Here is a 19,631-nt window from a genome sequence, read left to right on the forward strand (position 1 = left end):
TGACAGCAAGGGACTCTTGATATACAAAAACGTCGGGTATCCCCAGTCTGAAGTCTGCTGCTATTTGAAAGTGGCATGCTGACCATGACAAAACAGTTTAATTTTTCCTCTAAATTGAGGAGTCAAGCAGAGGACTAAAAGCCTGCTGTTGGTACAGCTATATAAATATCTGAAAAAAAATATTTTAATAAAGCCTTTTAGTCTTTTTCTCATTATATCCTCTTATAATTCGGATCACAAAACCCAATACATCAGATTTAGCTTAAGATGTTTGAGTCTTAGCAGATGATTTGGGCTCCAAATATGTGGATGGTGATTTTAGATACTGGCAAAAACTTGGTTATGTGCAACAAAGTGTTCCCCTTTCTGCAGAAATTGTTCAGCAGTTCGTAGTTTAAATGTGATTTTCAGATTATGTATATTATTTCCATATTTCATAAAATCTTTATTCTTGCAATATTTCTTACACTTTCCTTTTCTAATGTAATTGAAGTTTCTAGTCAGATACCTTTGAAGAGATAACCTGCCTTTTAGAAGACAGTATCTCCACACTAGAAACATGGAGAAATAATAAGGCACCAAGACTATATTTCCATTTCTTGGGTTTGGACCACACGTGAATAAGCAAGAAGCCTACAGGAAACAGTTTTCAACTGCACATATTATCAGACCAGCGAAAAGAAGAACGACTAAAGATGACTCGTAATCATTACCCTCTGCAGGCTTTGGACGTTCAAATGTGTAGGGACTCCTAGTAGTGACTGACACCGGAATGGTTGCTGCTGGAATAAAGATAATTTTCTTGAGAGAAATACAGGTGCATCTACATCTATTTCTCAACCTCTGGTATGGCTCAGCTGCTCTTGCTTCCCAAATAAAATCCACCTCCTTCCCAATATTCAAATGGAAACATCAAGTACATAATAAATTTACTGAATGTTCTTAAGGAACAGTAACTACACTGTGCAGCTTTTGCTGCTCTTTGAAAATTTGAGTGCATTTATGCTACAGGAACACCACTGGCAGAGGATCTCTCTGAGACTTCATCTTCCTGTTTTCCTGTCACATTTTTTCCTTTCTTTCTGCCCGTCGACCACTGAAAAGAAACACTTCCATAGAAATTTTTTTTTTTTTTTTTGGTAAACCTATTAATCTTGCTGAGTTTCTTCAAGAGTGATGCAAAGGTTACATGTGAAAGATTTCAGGTGTAAATAACTGCCAAGTCACAGGAAGATCCCAGTAGGTTACCTAGTGCTACAGCACGTTAGATAATCAAGTTAAAAAGCTTCCCATTTCTACCCAGAGTAATTAATTAGCTTTGAAAGGAAAGAATCCAAAGAATCTGGAAACTATAAATAAATACATCTACAATAATTAAGTAATGAATATGACCTTCAAACTTTACTTCACTTGTTTATTCTGCTTTGACTCTTCTCAGCCTACATCTTATTACCTCTACCTCCTGGTGCTCTCCCCCTATCATGATACAGATTTTAATTACGAAAGAAAAAATGATAGATGAATATTGTACAATGTGCCTCAAACTTTATTTCTGGATGTACTGACAAATTGTCATGTTGAAGTTCACAAACATTTTAAGACTCACAATTACCCTCATTTAGAAAAAGTTATCTTAAAACTTTAAAATACAATAAAATTTGAGACCTGAAACTTCTAAAGCTACCTCAGTTAAGATATAAAATTACTTTATTAATTTAAAAGTCTCTGTTTCCTTTCAGAAAGGCTTATGATGAGGGGATTATATTTGGGGGACCGTGTTTAAGTTTGAACATCTGAATAAAAGCACTGACGTATTTAATTTAGAATTTATATCTTCCCTCACTTATTTACTGACTTTTTTTATAATTAATGATTGATGTATTTGACACTTTTGCAACTACTCTAAGAAAGCAAATACTCCAAAATGTCTTCAAGATAAATAATTCAGACTGTTTAGTAAACTGCTTGCCCAGAGAGGTTGTGGAACCTCAGTCCCTGGAGATATTAAAAACCTGTCTGGACATGTTCCTGGGCAACCATCTCTAGGAGGTCCTGTTTGAGCATGGGGTTGCACCAGATGAACTCCATAGGCCCCTTCCAACCTCAACCATTCTGTGAGTTAGTGAAGGGACATTGCAACTACCCAGTATTGTCAAAGGCTATTCGGGCTGCAAAAAAGTCTTGAGGTTTGGAAGGAGAAGCTTTACTGAGAAGCGAAAACTTGACCAAAAAAAATCTGACAGAGAGAAATTATGAAGTTTTCATATGTTCCTTGGAAACTGGATCTCTAAAGGAACATTTTCTGGGTAGGTAAATCTCTCCTCAACACAAGCCTCTTTAAAGCCATGTTGTTGAAAATGAAAATGAATGAAGCGGCTCATGTGAAGTGACAACATCATTCTTTTTAAAAGAAAAAAAAAATCCAGCTCAGCCAGTGCAACAGTTCTTTCTCCCAACCACAAGGCTCTGGTATGAGTTGCAGTCAAAAGGTGAAGAATGAGAATACACAGAAGTAACTATGGAAAAAACATTCACTAGTAGGATCCCTTTGTTCTTTGCCAAGTTCTTCTCTGAACTACTGCATGTAGAAGTACTGCTCTGTCTTTACAAAGATCAGAAGGCAATTCTTACCTATGTAACAACTGGAGACTGCTTTTCTACACCTGGCGGCACTGCACTTAGCTCTAAATCCAAGCAGGGAAATCCAATAAGAAGCACACTAACCTACAAATTAGGTACTTTGCACATTCTTACAGAACTAACCTAGGGCCATATATTCATCGCACCATGTTTTTCTGATGAATCTTAAATCATTCAAATCTGTTTTTCTCTTTCATTACTTTGTTTTATTTTTTTCAAATGTAAAATTCAACAATGCCATCCTGCTTCCAATCCTGAAGAGCTTCTGAAAGTCTCTGGTAATTGCTTATTTTTCGGTGCATTTAAAAGAAATTCATTAATAGATATATCTCTCACATTTCATAAAGACTTTTCTGGTCTGGGAGATGGATTTCTCAGAATCATGATGAGAGGAGAATAGGATTGGGAGGAAATAAAATGCCTTTCATTTCCTCTGACCTTTCTGAAAGCAAAGCATCTGAATAAAACTCCCAGAAAATAAAAGAGGACTTTTGACATAAAAGTTGCTCTTGATATTTTTGGACAATTTATCAGGCAATTTGGTTTCAAGCACCGAGCAACGAGGTAACCAAAACTTTGAAGGACAGATAATAGTAGGAAAGACATGCACCAAGTTATCAAGAAGGCTGAGAAGGCATTGTTCTCTGGTATGATTATATGTCAGAAACTCCATGTTTAGAAGTCTTTCCAGGACCCTTACAGTCCTAGTATGAGAGAGAAGACTGTAAAAGGAACAGTTTCATGTGTGCACCAAACTATCTAACATTATTTTATCTTAACTTCAGTACTGTGTTGAGACTGTAGAAATTAACAAATAGTAGGTGGTTGAGATCCCACTCTACAATAGATAAATTCTGCCTATTTGTTGTTAAAACAGTTCTGCGGTTCACTTGCAAAAATCTCATATCACACAAGCAGCAGTGCATGGATGCATGTGAAGAACTAGAATTTTCTGGAAAGAAAATGTTGCAGTGCAGCTGGATGCATGGTAGAAAATCCATTGTAGTTTCCTTTCCTGAAAAACTGAGGACTTAGTATGTTTAGATAGAGAGGTTAATGCTAACAATAATACGAGTATAAGGGTTGGGCATGAACACATTGGCAACAAGAACTGTTTTTACATGCAAGTGACAGATTCAATTACCCAAACATCAAGAAAAATGAAGCTGCAAACTTTCAGTAGTATGTACAGTTGGTTGGAAAAACTGAAAATTGTTTATATGGGGTTTTTTTAATGAAGCTTTTTGCTCCACTGCAAAAAGACAAACTGTTTATCAGAAACAGTACAAAAATCTAATTAAGAATGAGAGCTAAAATTAAGATTCAGGAATTCTGTTTGACAAAAAGTGGGTCATTAGAAAGTCATTGATCAAGTATGAGTTTGACATACATTATTAATTATTTTGATTCACTGTTAAGGAAAGGTGGCAACTACTGTCATGACACAAGTTTCTAATTTAAGCTGAACTTCCCAGTTACGCTGTAATACAGAGGTGATCCTGCTCTTTGACTATTTTGCCATCTACCCAAAAGCAAGGTTATTCCCATGCACTGCATATTTTATGCCTCAAATAATAATTTCTGGACAAAAATAGAATCATTGGTCCCATCAGAACAAATGCCATATTCACAAATACCTACTTACAGAAAGATCATTACAAGCTTAATTATGATTAAAAAGTCTCTCTTAGGATTCCAGCTGATTGATCAGTGAAACCACTAGCAAGGAAAGGACAAAGAAGCAGCATGCATACAAATATAGACTCATGCCACCTTTTTTGCTGTTGTACAGAAACTTGTTATATAGCCTTTTATTGCAGAAACATGAATATACAATATTGGTCTTGGCAGTCCAAGAGTGAAAAACAATTTTATGCAAGTTTCCAAGTGAGTTGTTTTTTTTTTTTCTCTTTCATTTAAAAAAAAAACCCATGCAAAATTCACATCTACATTCAGATACAGGTACCTACAGCAGAAACAAGTGTAATTATTCTAGTAATACAATACCAGATTTCCTACACCAAAAATGTTTTAGAAACTGTGATCTCCATGAAAAACTAATTATGCACACTATTCTGAGACAGTTCCCAGTCATAAATACCACTTAGTTAACAAGCTTCACAAAGAATTATTTGCTCTGAAGAGAGTAATTCTTTTTATGAGCAAAAAAATAATTTACAAATAATCTGGAAATTATTTAATAATATTGTCTGATTTCTTCCAGCATTAAGTAATATATTCTTACAATATACAATTTTGCAATTTTAAGCTTTCTAACTTCATTATAAACCACAGAACACCAGCAATCTTTTTGTAACTGTATTCACTTGTTCTTCAGCTCCAGAAAATGCCAGATGTCTTCTATTCTCTGACATACATCATAGACCAAATCCAATCCTTGTGTGAAAGTGCAATTTCATTTGCCATCATAAAATATGCCTTTACTAAATCCCAGAGCAGAATTTCACTCTTATTTCCACAGTTTCAGGTAAGTCTACATATGCATTAATAATCAGAGAATCAGTACGAATTCTGTGGTTCTAGGTAAGATGCTATAATCATCAGCAAAGCAGGAGAATTTGCATTTTCTGGACCCTGTGCTGAACTAAGTTGGAAAACCGGTTATTTTGAAACAAAACCCAGGAAAGTAATTTGTTTCTGTTCCTGGCCACACGATTTCCTGCTTTGGGATATAAAAGTTCAACATTTTCTTGCTTTGCTTTATTTTTTATTTAGGTTCAATACAAAAATAATAATCCTCAAATTGCGCTGCTCGCCCCAGTGCCTATCTTTCTGAAGATTAAGTGCTGAGCTTCACACTTCTTTAGTTTAAATGAATTTCAACGGAAGTATACTACTTAAGTGATATGTTATAGCAAACGTTTACTATGGAAGTTAGTTACCAGGTTTAGTTCGTGGCTTTTTGGGTCTGGCAGATGGTCTAGGTTTAGATGCAGAAGGTGTAAGTTTTGCCTCTTTAGGAGCTGAAAGAAATATACTGGATTATAAGATCGTCCTTTCTACTGTATTGCATAAAAATCACATTCTTCAAGCCTGAAATGAAGCAATGAATGGAAACTGGGAACAAAAGCAAATAGCAAAATCAGATTTACTAAGAAGGCTTCTTAAAAAATCTTTCTAAGACTTCACTACCCCAGCAAAATCCCTGTTTTTTCTTCACTATAGAAGTCAGTAAGTAAATTTAAAATATGTAATTGTAGCTTACAATCACATCAAAATGTTCCTCTCATTAAGTTAGCAAATTTTTTCCTCTCTCAGAGAAATGGACTGAGTATAGTAAAAGCTGTGAGATAAAGTGGCAGAGTACAAACTGTGGCTTGGACTGCAATGAAGAGTGACCAACAGCTACAGAAACATGTATTACCTAGTGTTGCTTTTGGTTGTTCAAGCGTCTGAGAAATTTTAGGCTCCAAAAGTGGTGGTTTAGGGGCTAGAAAAGAAAAATTCAAGTGTAATTGACCAGATCAGTAGACGTATCGACAGTAAGTCAAAAGTGTTGTCATTCCAGTAGTTCAAGGGGTTGGTTTGTTTGTTTTTAAATAGACTACATAAGCATGTAACTAAGTCCTACTCTTACACATAATACCCTACACTTCTTTTAGTTTTGTTTCCTATAAAACTACATACGATGTGCTCATGGCTATGTGTGAGAGTCTGCTTCTAAGGCTCCTTCCCCATATTTATATTCTCAGGACATTTTTAGTCCATTGTCTGATTCCATGAACAAATACCTTGATTTTATGTAATGGGAGAACAGTGAGAAAGGACAGATGAGGGTTTTGACTGAGGAAAAGACTTCAGTCCATAACAAATACCAGGGAAACTATACTAAAGAGGGAACTTCTAAATGCCAAAATCTTGCTGAAAAAAGACATGACACAATGATGGTGTTCTCATGGCCACACAATGAATCTCACGTGTATACAAAAGTTTCCCATTCTACTTTCAGAAAGCTTTCTTTCCACTAAATTAGCAATACTTTCCCTTGAGTTCCCTGCAGGAGGACTAACTGATCGTGAGTAGTACTTTCAATCAACAAACTGTTCTGACTAGCAAAGATACCATCTTTGCTGTAGTATGTCTGTGTGAAACTGGGAGATGGGGACTGGCAGAAGAGATTACAGAAATAATAATCACATATATTGTTTATACAAGCGATATAAAAAAAAAATCCCCTGCGGTACTCAGAAGTTTTTTTCCCTTCCAGCTCTTTAGAAAGGTTACAAAACTTGAGAACTTGTTTGTATTTTTAACACAGGATCCAAATGCAAAAAACTGATGAGCTTAACTCTCATTCCTTTTGTTGGGCAACATCAAATGAGCAGTTATAGAATGATGAGTTAGTCAAGATGCTCATTTAATGCATAGCTCTTGTCCCTTTTAGGAAGTTTGCTTAAATATTTAGTAAACATATGTCTCCACATACTAACTTATAAAAATGGTGTGCACAATTACCAGGTTTCACATGTTGTACTTCTGGGGAGGCAGATGGTTTCAGTTTAGAAGGAATAAGTGGTATTTCTTTTGGAGCTGAAAGAAAGAGCTCAGTTTGCAATCAAAAATTGTTTAACAAGAGTTTCCCATAACAAACAGCACATGCCTCAAGTTTATATTGATGAAAAGACAACGTAGTATGGAATTTCAAAGCCACCTGATGAAAGAGTTTTAAGTGCGGAATGGAGATGATACTGAAATACTGTTGCTAGATCAGAAATAGATTCTGTGTGTCCAAACAAATTAAAATTTCCACTGTGAAAGCTCTACATATAGACAAAGACAACACATGCATGAGAGTGAAAGAGAGAGAAAGAACACTCTAACAAAAAGCTGTTGGAGTTTTTCATGCAAGAGGCAAGTTTTACTTCTCTGAGGACAGTAAAACCATCCTGCACTATGTTCTCATAAGAGATATATCAAGAAGAATCAATCCAATGACAATGGAAGAACAAGACTCTACAATAAGGAAAAAGAATAGTGATTATGCATGTGAAATGATATGCTGGAAGAAATGCATTCATATGGGATGAAGTGCTCAAAATAAACACTGAGTTTTTCACTAGGTGAAAACAACATTATTACCTAATGTTACCCTTGGCCACTGAAAAGCACGAGAAGTTTTAGGTGTGAAAGATTCCAGAATGGATTCGCTTGTTGCTGTTGGAAGAAATGTGACAGTCATAAGAGAGCAAAGAGCTAAAGGAAGAAACTCTTCATAAGCAAAACCAAATTTGTTTTTACAAGAACAACAAATATTTCACTAATGCTTGGACACTTATCAGTTTGGTAAGCATTAGAGAGAAATTGAATCTTTTGAACTGCACAGAGCTTCAGTGACTGTGGTCACTACATTTGTGATGTGCAGAAATTCTGGATGTTCGTTTCCTCCTACTTTCATGGCAACTGGCCTGGCTCTCAACCACTGCCAAGTAAGATTTTAAGCTGAGCGTTTGAACATTTTGAGGTTTGGTCCATTACTTAAGGAAGATGGTATGATATAAAACGTAGGACTTCAATGAAGAAGGCATGTTGAACAATCAATTAGTCAGACATTAAAACCATATAAAATTTGGAGTAGAAAACTGACAACTGATCCAACTATGGTTTCAGTCCAAAAGCATCAAGTGTCTGTGACCATTAACCAACTTTATGTCATTAAGGATACACTCTCCTTAGTATTTTCTACAATGATACAGCAGTAGAATAAAATCTACAGCATATAACAGATTATTTTCATCAGCACAACTGGACAATAAATACGGTTTTCTCAATTATCTATGTGGCATATTTTTCAAAATACTGGAGGAGAATCACATGACTATGAGTTGCCATATGCATTTTAAGTGTGAAAAAGCACCAATTTCAACCATTATCAGCAATTTAAATTCAAAATTCAGATGTTACTCTCCAATCCAAATATGCACTGGAAGTTGAGATTACCAGTGTACTCGTTTCAGAGTTTTAGAACATAGTTTGAACTACTAAATTAAGAACTAGGTAGAGATTATTGTACCTCGTCCAGCATCTGCTATTTCAGGCTTACTAGGTGTCACAGGGCTTGAAAGAACAGGCTGAATACCACTGAAAGCTATAAAAAACAGGTTACAGTATCTATGATTATTAATTCTACACAAAGCTTTCGTTTGTTTGTTTTATAAGAACAAACCAAAAATGTTATAGGTTATAACATATTTAATTTGCAAAGCAGATGTCCACCCACAATAAGCACACCTTACTTTGACAATGGAGCAGTCCTGGTTTAGAGTGGGAGCTGAAGATAGTGGTTAAAATGACAACTAAAACTAGTGTCAGACAGCCACAGCTAATATTATTTTAGATAGCATGGTCCATGTAGTTTAAAGTAACTCAGAAAATATAAAGATAAAAGAACTTCTAACACCATGATTTTAAGCATAAAACACTTCCAAAAGGGAGAAAAAATTACAATACAGGAAACTAAAAAACAATGCAACTATATTTCTGTAAAAAAGACTTCCCTAATTCTCTTCAGCGCTTTGCTATCAAGATTTTATTAGTGAATTTTAATGTAATATAATCTGTGTATGTATAAACACATATAGAACAAGGGTAAAAAAAATCACCGAAAAGGAAGAAACAATAAGAAAGAAGCTTATTATGCAGGCATAAACAATATAGAGTATATAAATATGTGTATCCATCTATCTGAGAGTATAAAATCCTTGAAAGAAAAAACCAAAACCCACTAATTTAAGGATTCTTATTAAGATTTAGGCACTATTATTATTATTATCATTACCATTAAACCAAGCTTCATTGAAGTGTGTCTTAGAATAGCCTTACTGGCTTTCTGAGAGACAAATGTAAGATCAGAAACACTATCAGGTGAGTTTCTCAGCAGTAAGCACAAGTTGTCTTGGCTTATGTGAAAAAGGGTACTTTGTCTACTCTGATGATCATGACTCAAGTGGAATAAAAATATGGCAGATGACCAAAATATCTGTGATGAATAGGATTTCCACAATCACTATCAAAACACCAAAAATGGTTGAACTGAAAAGCTAATGCATTAATATTACCCGTCGTTGTTGTTAACACGTGAGGTGTTCTGGAAAGTGAAGGGACAGATTTTTCCAGGTCAGCTGAACTTGTAACTGCAGAAAAAGGTAAATAATCCTGAGAGATTCATGTTGGTATGGAAATAGGGGGGGGACAGGGTGGAATCAGAAAAAGTAAGATTGCTTTACATTGCTTTACAAGATGCTAACACTATAATAATACAGCTTTACAAGATTTCCAGCTTGAGAAAAAATGAACAAAACCTGAAAGTTTTGAAAAAGTCACACACACCTAACAGACACAGCCTGACAGAAACTGTAGTCCCCCTAAAAGCAAATTTATCAGCAGGAGTTAATTGATCTGTGCACATGTAAAATCAAAAAACCTGTGCTGTCTGACTTCACCTTCTCTGTAGAAAGAGACCTACATACGTAAAATACATGCTAATATGAATTTCTACAACCAGGTATTTCTATTGCCAATGCTTTTTTTTTAAGTTTAACAGATGCCAGTATTTTGAGTTATAGGTTTTAATATACTACACACCATGTAATTTGTAACTTAATTGTGATATTTGATATAAATGACATAACGTAAATAAAACTTTTGTGACATAGTGAAGAGCCAGAAGGTGAGGCAGAAAATTCAAAACAACATTATTGAAATATTGACTGTCAGGTTTATGATAATCTTCCTTCTTATCTCTCACACATTCATACCTTTGCTATGAATAAAAATTTAATCTTGGATAGCTATCATCCCAGTAAGTTCCAGCATAACACAACTGAAAAAAATGCTCAGTAATGGAAAAAAAAAAGACAAAAAACATGTATGGTATGACTAATACAAAAAAAAATCACCCAGGGTAAAATCTCCCAATCAAGAATATATCTTCATAAACAATAATGATTCCATCTAGTTAGTGGTTCTTATATCCAACAAAATAAAACCACCCAAAAAGAATATTGATTCCTGTATTTTTTTCATTTGAGCCCATGCCACAGAGTATCATCATGTAGTCACAGAGCCTAACTACTAAATGCTGCAGACAAAATTTCACCAAGCAAGCAGAGCAAACAGCCTGTAACTGTAACATTGACACAAAAACAAATCCTAAGATATGGAAGTATCATAAACACAATGTACCAGTCTCTATTTTTGATATTTCTGCTGATGCAGATGTTTGGAACCGGACAGTAATATGATGAGAGTCCAGGGAAGCTGGAAAACAAACAAAAAAATTCTTTTTGTTATCATCTGAACCTATAGGCTGAACAGGTTTCAACCCATTACTAAGGAACTACAGACTACAGACAGGAAAAAATCTTGAATGCACATGGAATGGATTTTCTAATGTGAATGTGTGAAGATGCACTGGTGATGCAAATGATGAAGAAGCTGCTGCAAGAAATATGAAGAAATATTCAAAGACATCAGACCATGATTGAAAAATGCAACTAAAGAAAAGAACAGATCAAAATCGACTAATAAAGGAGGTGAAAAACAAATAAACACTTGCTTATGTCTAGCAGGACAAGATGTGACATACAAAATCTCAGTTTGAAAACACTATTTAAAAACAGAGGTGATAGGGGAGACGTACAATTTCTGAAACACAGAAAGCATATTCTTGCAGAAGGTTGAACAATACTAAAAAGATTAATACAGGCAAGAATTACAGCATCATTGAAAAGACTCGGAAGCATGTGATGCTCAGCTGACAAAAATACAAGATTTTTCCAGTGCCACAAAAAACACGCTTCAGAATCAGTTTCTACCACTTAGACTGAGACACCATGAACATGATCAGCACATCTGAGGACCTACGATTCAACTGCATCTCGGTGGGAAAGATACATTAATATGGTTCACTACAATTTAAAATTACATTCAACTTTGGGTTTGTGGGCTTACCAGCCTGCTCATGTATTGTTTTTATTAACTCATTGGCCAAAAATTACTGTCAGGCCACAGGACTGGTCTCACACACCAGCCCACATGAAAGAAGTTGTGACCACGAGCATCTCCGCCCATCATTGTTAAGTACCATATCCCATGCCTTAAAGTAAACACACATATGGTTGTTTTGTCTCTACATTTATGCTTCACCCCAACATAAGCCCAAGAGAAATAACATTTCAGCAAAAGCACAACAACATCTCTTGGGACAATTCCCATCTTGCATTGTTACTAGATCTGCAAGAAATACCATTACCAGATTAGGTCAGCAGCACGGCCAGGCACCAAAGGCCACCCGTGTTTTTAAACCATGAAGAAATGTGCCGTGATTTACTAAAAAGTGAAAAAAGGCATCATTCTTATAACTCTAACATGACATCAAAAGCGGTAGCAGTAGCAGAACATTCCTGATGCCAGGTAATGCCAATGGAAAAGTGTAGGCAGATGGCAACTGGATGCCTTGAAAGTCAATGGTGAAGCAACCAACAGCTGCACCCTTGGATCAGGAAACCCCGGTGGGCAGCTGAACTGCAGCCCTGTCCTCTTGTGTCAGCCCAGAAGGAATGTGCATCTTAAGTATGCTGTCATATTTGAATGTGCCAGAGAAAGGAAGACATAAAGCAGCAGGGAATGGCATCTGAACGGAAGGTGTGATAATACATTCTCTATGCAAGCTGCCACTCAGTCCCTGTAGAAAATGCTTCTCTGCAATGGAAAAAGCACGAGAACAAACAACAGAATAGCAGAACAAGTGTGCTGAGTGATTTTGCAAGCCAAGCTGCACCAGGAAGTCTTCATGCTCTGCATGGAAGATGACAAGGATGCCAGATGGTTTGTGGTGGGAGGTGTGATGGGGAGTGAAAGGGGGAAATGGATAAAGATGATTTTTTTTTCTAGTTACCCATAACAGTTTGCTGGGTTGTCAGGGAGGAAGGAGTGGTAGACTTCAGCCTTGGTCTTCGAGTAGCTAAGATCAAACACAAAAACCACCTTCAGGTCCTCAGACAGGCTGTTGTTGCGTGGGTGCTATCAAGATAGAGCGACAAACAAGTAGACGTGGCCCTGCCTTGGGGACACTGCTATGTCACAGTGTCAGTCCCCCTAGTACCATGATGCCACTTTTTTCAACTAGCACAGGTAGCCCAAGGTAGCAGAGTAAACCTGGTTGTAGAACCCCCAAAACTACAGCAGAAACATTACAAATTGACTGATTTCTAATAGGGAGCCATAAGGGACCAACCACATTATGGATCTACTTTCCAGAACATCTAAGCACCCGAATGGGCTCATCACTACTGAGAAAAACACTGCCAAACTAGTCAACATAGGAATGTGATTACTGGTTATTTACCCATCGCAGGCCTTGTGGTTTCTGGTGAAGTCAATGAGGTGGATTCCAGGTCTGGTTTCTGGCTCGCTACAATCAGACATGGAAATGATCTTGAGATATCCACACAGTCTTGCCATGGCAGTACAAGCAGCACCATTTCAGAGCACCTCAAATGTCCATATTTAGGGCAACACATGCCTTTTCCTGGCAGTATTTTGTGACTCAGTGATCAAATTAGCAGGCAACCATCTTGCTGTTGTTGCAACTAACACAATATTCTTAGAAACTCAGTAGCCGAATGGCTCTCCATCCACAGAAAAATGGCTAAATGACTGCTTCACCAAAGCACCCCCTACTTTTCCTTGAAAGATGCCCCCGAAACAGTCATTGCACACTGAACATGTACTAGAACAGCATCTCCTTAATTTACAGGCAGAAGTGTTCATCCTGAAGAGTTACGAAATACTTCAAACAGACAGAATCTCATATCCACACTCTCAGATAAGCATGAGCTAAAAGAAGAGTCACATTTATTTTCCAGTTATTAGTGAACAGATATGCAAGTGACAACAGTGAAATGCAAAGATCATGATAAAAATCCCTTTACTGTATAAGAATACATACTGTTGAAAAAAAAAAAAAAAAGAAGAGAGCTTGATAAAAGCATAGAGCAAGTTCTTAACACAAGCAGAAAATAGGTCTAATAGATAGGTCAAATACCTCAGAAAATGGAATAAAAATTTTGAAACTGCCATCACACTTGCAAGAACACACTATAGGAAAATTGGAAGAGCACAAATTTGATGAATCAACAAAGAGAAAATTTGAAACATGAAATTCTTCTTCTGAAAGAACTCCGCTATATTCCTCCAGTGTAAGCAAACAAAAGCATTTGAAATGCAATAAAAGCTGGTAGAGTTGATTGGCATGGGCATGGACTGAAAGAGTTTCAGAAATTTCACCCTTTCAGTGATCCATTTGACTACACACTTTCCTGGGGCTCTTGGCTATTTACTGTCCTCTCCATCTTCTTTCTGTTTGCTGCAAAATGGGGAAAGAAGAGCTCCACAAATGTGTTTTCAGAATTACTTAGACAATGTTTGCACATTTACTAACACAGCAGTTAAGATGGCCAATGTAAAAGAGTACCTACTTGTTAGTGTACAGGGGAATACTATAGAAGGTTTACGAATATCTATGTGGGTCTGCAGTAGAAGGCAAAGTTCAGAGTATGCCAGAAGAAGAAAAGGAGAGTTCCTGTGTTCAGCATCAAATTTGTCCTACAGAGGAAGGAAACTATTAAAGAGTCCGGCTTGATTCTCTAGGATGCATGCAGAAGGCCAACAGACCTTTTATCTCCCTAAATAAATAATTTTTTTTTTCTTTTTTTTTTTCCTCCTAGACATATCTGGATTACCAAGTCTGGAGCTCTTAAAATCTCCAGAAGTTTGGTTTGCAATGCCCATCTTTCATCTCCCTAATACGAATTCTGTTGCTACAGCATAGCTTAAGAGTCCTCCTTCATGAGAAATACACTTGAATATTCTACACAACTGTAGTACTTACAACTTGAACAACATTTTAACCGATTTAAAATGACAAGTGAACATGAACAGGCAACAGAAAATAAATATACAAAGAGAACTCCCTAAACACATCATACAGATGCTAACGTTGTAACGGACAAGGAAGATGTCTTAAATATCAATGATAAAATTTCACTATAGTAATAATAAAGAAAATATAAAATAAAATGCAGTCTAACTTCAAGCAATACAGTAGTTATCTGTATCAGGATACTCTGTTTGTAATTGAGAAGTTACATTTCGATTACTAGCCTCACAGTATTTCACAGGCACAGAAGCACCCAGGACAGTATACTGTAAAATTGTATAACTTTAAGTAATATGTAATTGGTCAATAGCAATTATGGGTAATAGTACCAATTAGTATTCCAAAAGTGAACTAAGAATATAAAAAAATGTAATCCAGCATTGTAAACATCATATATATCACCTGAAACAAAAGAAGCACTAATGCAGAATTTTTATCTGGCGGTTGTTCTTATCCCCAAAGTAAGGGAAATGAAACCAACGTTTCATCAAAAGCACAGCAGGAATTCTTCTGATAATTCCGCACTGTCAAGAGCACTCGGTTTGCAAGAAATGCCATTGCCAGATTGGATTGATAGTATTTCCAGGACTCCAGATGCTTTAGACATGAATTGCAAAACTATCTGTGTTTCATTAAGAGCTGAAAAGAAAACCTGGATTTAAAATGCTGAGGAATCTCACTGTTTCTGGGATAGCACAACACACTACACAGCACAAGTTGTGTTGTTCAAGCTGCAAACAGAATCAAGATACTGAATACTTAGATGTTCTCTCTGTGTTATAGGAATAAAGAGAATGATATGCAGCTCAGTATGGTGGCAAGAGGGTCTAATATCTGATGCTAGACAGAACTCCTAAGAGTCACCTTCTTTTACACTTTCTGGAGTTTAAATTACACCAACAGAAAAAAATGAAGTTGTTACAAATTGGTATGAGAGACCGGTACTTTACCACTTTGTACCAAAAATGCTTTCTAGCTGCTGATCAAGAAGTGATTGACTCAAAGCTGTTCTTCAACAGGCTTGTCATTTAGACTTAGAAGAAAACTGGAAGAGTTCACAGCAGAAAAAAGTAAGCAAGTGGCAATGTGATGGAAACAAAAATAGAATCCCACATTGCTTACTCATCACTGTTTGTCTAGTTTCCCAAAAGGATGAGATGTAGACTTGAGGACTAGTCCCTATGTAACTACATCAAATATGAACGTCATCTTGAAATAGACAGTCTCTGCACTGCAGTTTTAAAGGGAAAAATTTGAGTCTGGATTGAAAGTGCTGTTCGTTACCTGAATAATCACATTAGTTTTGTGGGTTGTGTAGCTCCAGAGAGCACAATAAATGTGAAGTCATTAATCAGTCTTCAAGAAGTGAAGAAATGTTCAAATAAGCTTGAAGAACCTTGGCAAGATTTGCTAAAAACAACTAAGTGACCAACTAAGCAATAGTGTTTAAAACAAAGCATTAACATCACTCAGAGACCCACTCCAGGGGAAATAACACGTAAGCAAGTATTACACTGCAGTCCTCATTATGTGGCGCAACTTCCTCACCTTCCTTTAGTTGAAAGATCCTTTTATTCGGTCTCTTCTCAATCCCTTCCTCCCCTCCCCAACACACACATGCAAAAGTAAAACCCAGAATTCCTTAGGTTATTCCAAGGCAGTCCTTTAAATACAAGAAACTGTACATGCTTCTGGTTCTCATCTCATATGAAGTCAATACCTAGAATATGTTAATTTAACATTATTATCACATTTAATCACATTTTTAACCCTCCTTGAAATCTGCGACTTAATTTTTGCATGGAAATGTTTATGTTGAATTGCAGACTTGTTCAGAAGTGATTTTCTCCATTTTCCCACACATTGTAAGTGTTGGGAAATTGATCCCTCTGGTTTGAAGAGTGCAGTATAACTTTCTTTATAGGTGAAGCATGCAGAACAAAGAATTGAACTGCGATGTGCTAATATATCAATATATAGAAAACCATTACTGAAACTTTCTGTTAATGCACTTGATCTTTAGCTATTGCTCAGAATGGAAGATGCATTAATGAGAAATATTGATTAATATCTCCAAAGAATAAAAATGCATAAAACTTAACTCATGGTCATTTCTTGATTTTAAGAGTGCTTAGCTGGAATCTGCAAACTTCCCCATTAATCCACAATTACAGGCAGTTGGACAGCTACTACAAATTTTTTGTCAAACACCCATTTAGTCCACTTTTTTACTGCAAGGGAGTTCTGGCAATAACTTGAAACCGGCTTTGGATGCAATTGTCATTATTGGAAGGAAATGAAATATTTCTTCATGCAGGGACAGTACAACAAGAGGGACCTTGAGTATTGATAAAACTGCATTTTTTCAGTGTCATTTTGTAAGGCATTGTTAATTTTTAGTTTATTTTCTGAACTCAGTAAGCAGAAGAATTCTAAAGAATAAATGTTGGCAAGGAAGAACAGGAAAATTATATACTTTAGATTATTATAAGTGTAAGTAATTTACATGTCAAGAAAATACCATCATCCAAGCAGTTTAATTTTACTGGAGTCTAATATGACAGGTTTCAAGGGTATTTGAAAGCATCACATCTACCACAGAAGTGGTTCAGGATCAATTTGTTGCAAATATTTTCTTTCGTTACAATGTTGTGCAGTTTAGTTTAAAAAGTTGTACATATCACATGTACAGTTGAACATGTGATATGCATGCTTTCATTTCTATTAGCCCTAGACCTATGCTGTGTACCTACTGGCAGCAAAATGTCTAACTCAGATAACTGCTTGAAATATTTTCAAATGAAAGGAATTAAGGGTCCATTCTCCATTATATCGAAGCTTACATATTCATTGCTATTGATCCTATTATTTCTATGGGACTTACTCAACATTACAACCATTAGAACAGTTTCATTCAGGGATTTAAACAAACTTTGTTTTAACTTTCACTCTTACCCATCTACAGTATTGCAGCTTAAAAAGAGAACACTGCTATATGTAGCAAGACATGCCAAAGCCTATTATCATCAAGCACAGCGATACATACTTGTAAATACAGGAATGTAGACCAAAATTAGAAGAGCATGTTTACTGTTTTAGAGCATCATACAAAATTTCCTAAGTTAGTCTGGTATTTGAGAGAGCAACTATAAAAGTTCTGGGCTTATTCTGATTCATGTTAAGCTTAACTAAGAATATACAAAAAGTATGATGAAATCTGTGTAAAAATTTCTACTTAAAATCACATTTTCAAGTATTACCAGGCACAGTCAATGGCATCTCTTGGATGTCAGGTGTTTCAGATCCTAAAGAAATGTCCTGCTTTTCATCAAAAGCTGAAAGAAAATCTGGAGTTAAAAAGAGAAGTAACTTCAGAGCCACAGTATTTGGACAGAACCTGTTGGGCAGTTCAAGGCAACACTGATGTGAGATCAAGCAAGATGGCAGCATCTTTAAAGATCAGCTGTGAAATTAGGTGTTACATAAACACTGAAGCTGGCGTGAAATAAAGGTCAATTCTGGCACAGGCACAATTCTTCTCACTGACTTTTTTTTTTTTTTTTTTAAGTTCTTTGAAAGAAAATTGCAACTACCTGAAAAAAATAAGGTCAACACATGCTAGCAGAGGTATTTTTGTAGACTGTTATTTAGTTCATGTGGTAAAATAATGTTCAGCTTCCATTACACAGAAATGGCCAATTTGGCAGAGAAAAAAAAAAAAAAGAGAAAAAAACCCATAGCATCAAGTAGTCTATAAAGCAATGTGGCTGAATGAATCCACAGCTAATGAAAGTGATGGCAAGGTATGGAAAAGCTAATGGAATTGCATGCTATTTACCCATCACGCTCCCTCTGGTTTCCATGGAGGGATAAGATGTGAATTTCAGGCCTGGTCTCTGGGTAGCTAAGATCAAAAACGAAAACAATCTTGAAACAATGAGTGAGATCAGTTTGTAGATAAGGTGACCTTTGGCCCTTTATTAACAGGTTTGAAAGGTTTTTATTGATTTTGGATTTCTTGTATACACACTTCTAACTGATATTAATGGTAGTCTACTCTGTTCTTTGTCTTGTGTTTTTGTTTTGCTTTTTTGTCTACATCTGATTTTAAAATTCTATCCAATACCAACAGCTGACAACAACCCCCTTGTCCCCTACACTTTAGTTTGGATCTTCCAAGTAGGCCTTTTAAATAAGAAGTTGTGAATGCCTGATGTTACTGTGATACAGCATGCCTTCACATTAGAAATCAGTAAAAAACTGACGAATCAGCTTAATTCAACCCCAAAACATCACTTTATGCACACAAGTTGGAAAACATACACACTCGGTGTGGAAAAAAGCCTGTCGTGACGTCTTTAGGCAAAGACATAGTAAATGAATAACTCAAGTTACAAGAAGCATTGTTTTGTCTGCACAGAAAAGCTCACTACTAAACATCAAAGTTAGAAACATTATCATTTAGTTTACGAACACACCTGATGCAGTGTGGGATACACATTAAATCCAGCTAGTCTGCATCTTAAAAAATGATGTGGGAATGGTTCACTGTGTAACAAAAGTATGTGGTATCAGCCTACAACATTAACACAGAAATCAGTGAAACAGCATATCTGAGGTTGGGATGGGCATCCAGTATGCTAGATGCTGAAAAAAATTCCGTCACATGAACATTCACAGTGCAAAAAAAAATGAAACAGCATGAAGTTGTATAAAATTTTCAGCTTTAGAAAGAAAGAAACCATTCCCTTCACAGAGAGACAGGAAAATTGTCAGAATCACAAATAGTAACCCCACTACACCATGTATGTGTTCTGTAACACATGAATTGTTAAAAGGCTTCAGAATTTCTCATAAAACCTGAAATAAAAGAGGCTGAAGAGTAAGTTTCCACAATCAGAAGCCAGTAAATAAAAATATATTGATGCCTGTCTGATAAATTATATTAGACCTTAAGAAAACATCGTAATAATTTACATCTCCTTTTTACTTGAGTCAAATATAATAGATTGCAAAGGTATTTGACAGTTAC

At 36.1% G+C, this 19,631-nt stretch overlaps 1 protein-coding gene across 19 annotated transcripts in view; it reads right to left on the reverse strand.

Annotated features, from left to right (window-relative positions):
- ABI3BP (ABI family member 3 binding protein) overlaps window positions 1–19,631 on the reverse strand; it is a 162,935-nt gene that overhangs the window by 57,430 nt on the left and 85,874 nt on the right. For 11 of the 19 annotated variants that reach the window (XM_082073943.1, XM_082073940.1, XM_082073934.1 and 8 more), the window contains 12 exons: window positions 18,438–18,503; window positions 17,860–17,934; window positions 13,007–13,072; window positions 12,557–12,622; window positions 10,843–10,917; window positions 9,717–9,791; window positions 8,672–8,746; window positions 7,741–7,815; window positions 7,117–7,191; window positions 6,026–6,091; window positions 5,544–5,624; window positions 714–782 (listed from right to left, as the gene is read on the reverse strand). In XM_082073943.1, coding sequence (XP_081930069.1) covers window positions 714–782; window positions 5,544–5,624; window positions 6,026–6,091; window positions 7,117–7,191; window positions 7,741–7,815; window positions 8,672–8,746; window positions 9,717–9,791; window positions 10,843–10,917; window positions 12,557–12,622; window positions 13,007–13,072; window positions 17,860–17,934; window positions 18,438–18,503 — 864 coding nt within the window. The remainder of the gene's footprint in view (window positions 1–713; window positions 783–5,543; window positions 5,625–6,025; window positions 6,092–7,116; window positions 7,192–7,740; window positions 7,816–8,671; window positions 8,747–9,716; window positions 9,792–10,842; window positions 10,918–12,556; window positions 12,623–13,006; window positions 13,073–17,859; window positions 17,935–18,437; window positions 18,504–19,631) is intronic. The other 8 variants (XM_082073947.1, XM_082073944.1, XM_082073936.1 and 5 more) reach the window with 5 other exon arrangements.

Source organism: Streptopelia decaocto, assembly GCF_964273445.1.
Source record: "Streptopelia decaocto genome assembly, chromosome: 1".
Classification (NCBI taxonomy): Eukaryota; Metazoa; Chordata; class Aves; order Columbiformes; family Columbidae; genus Streptopelia; species Streptopelia decaocto.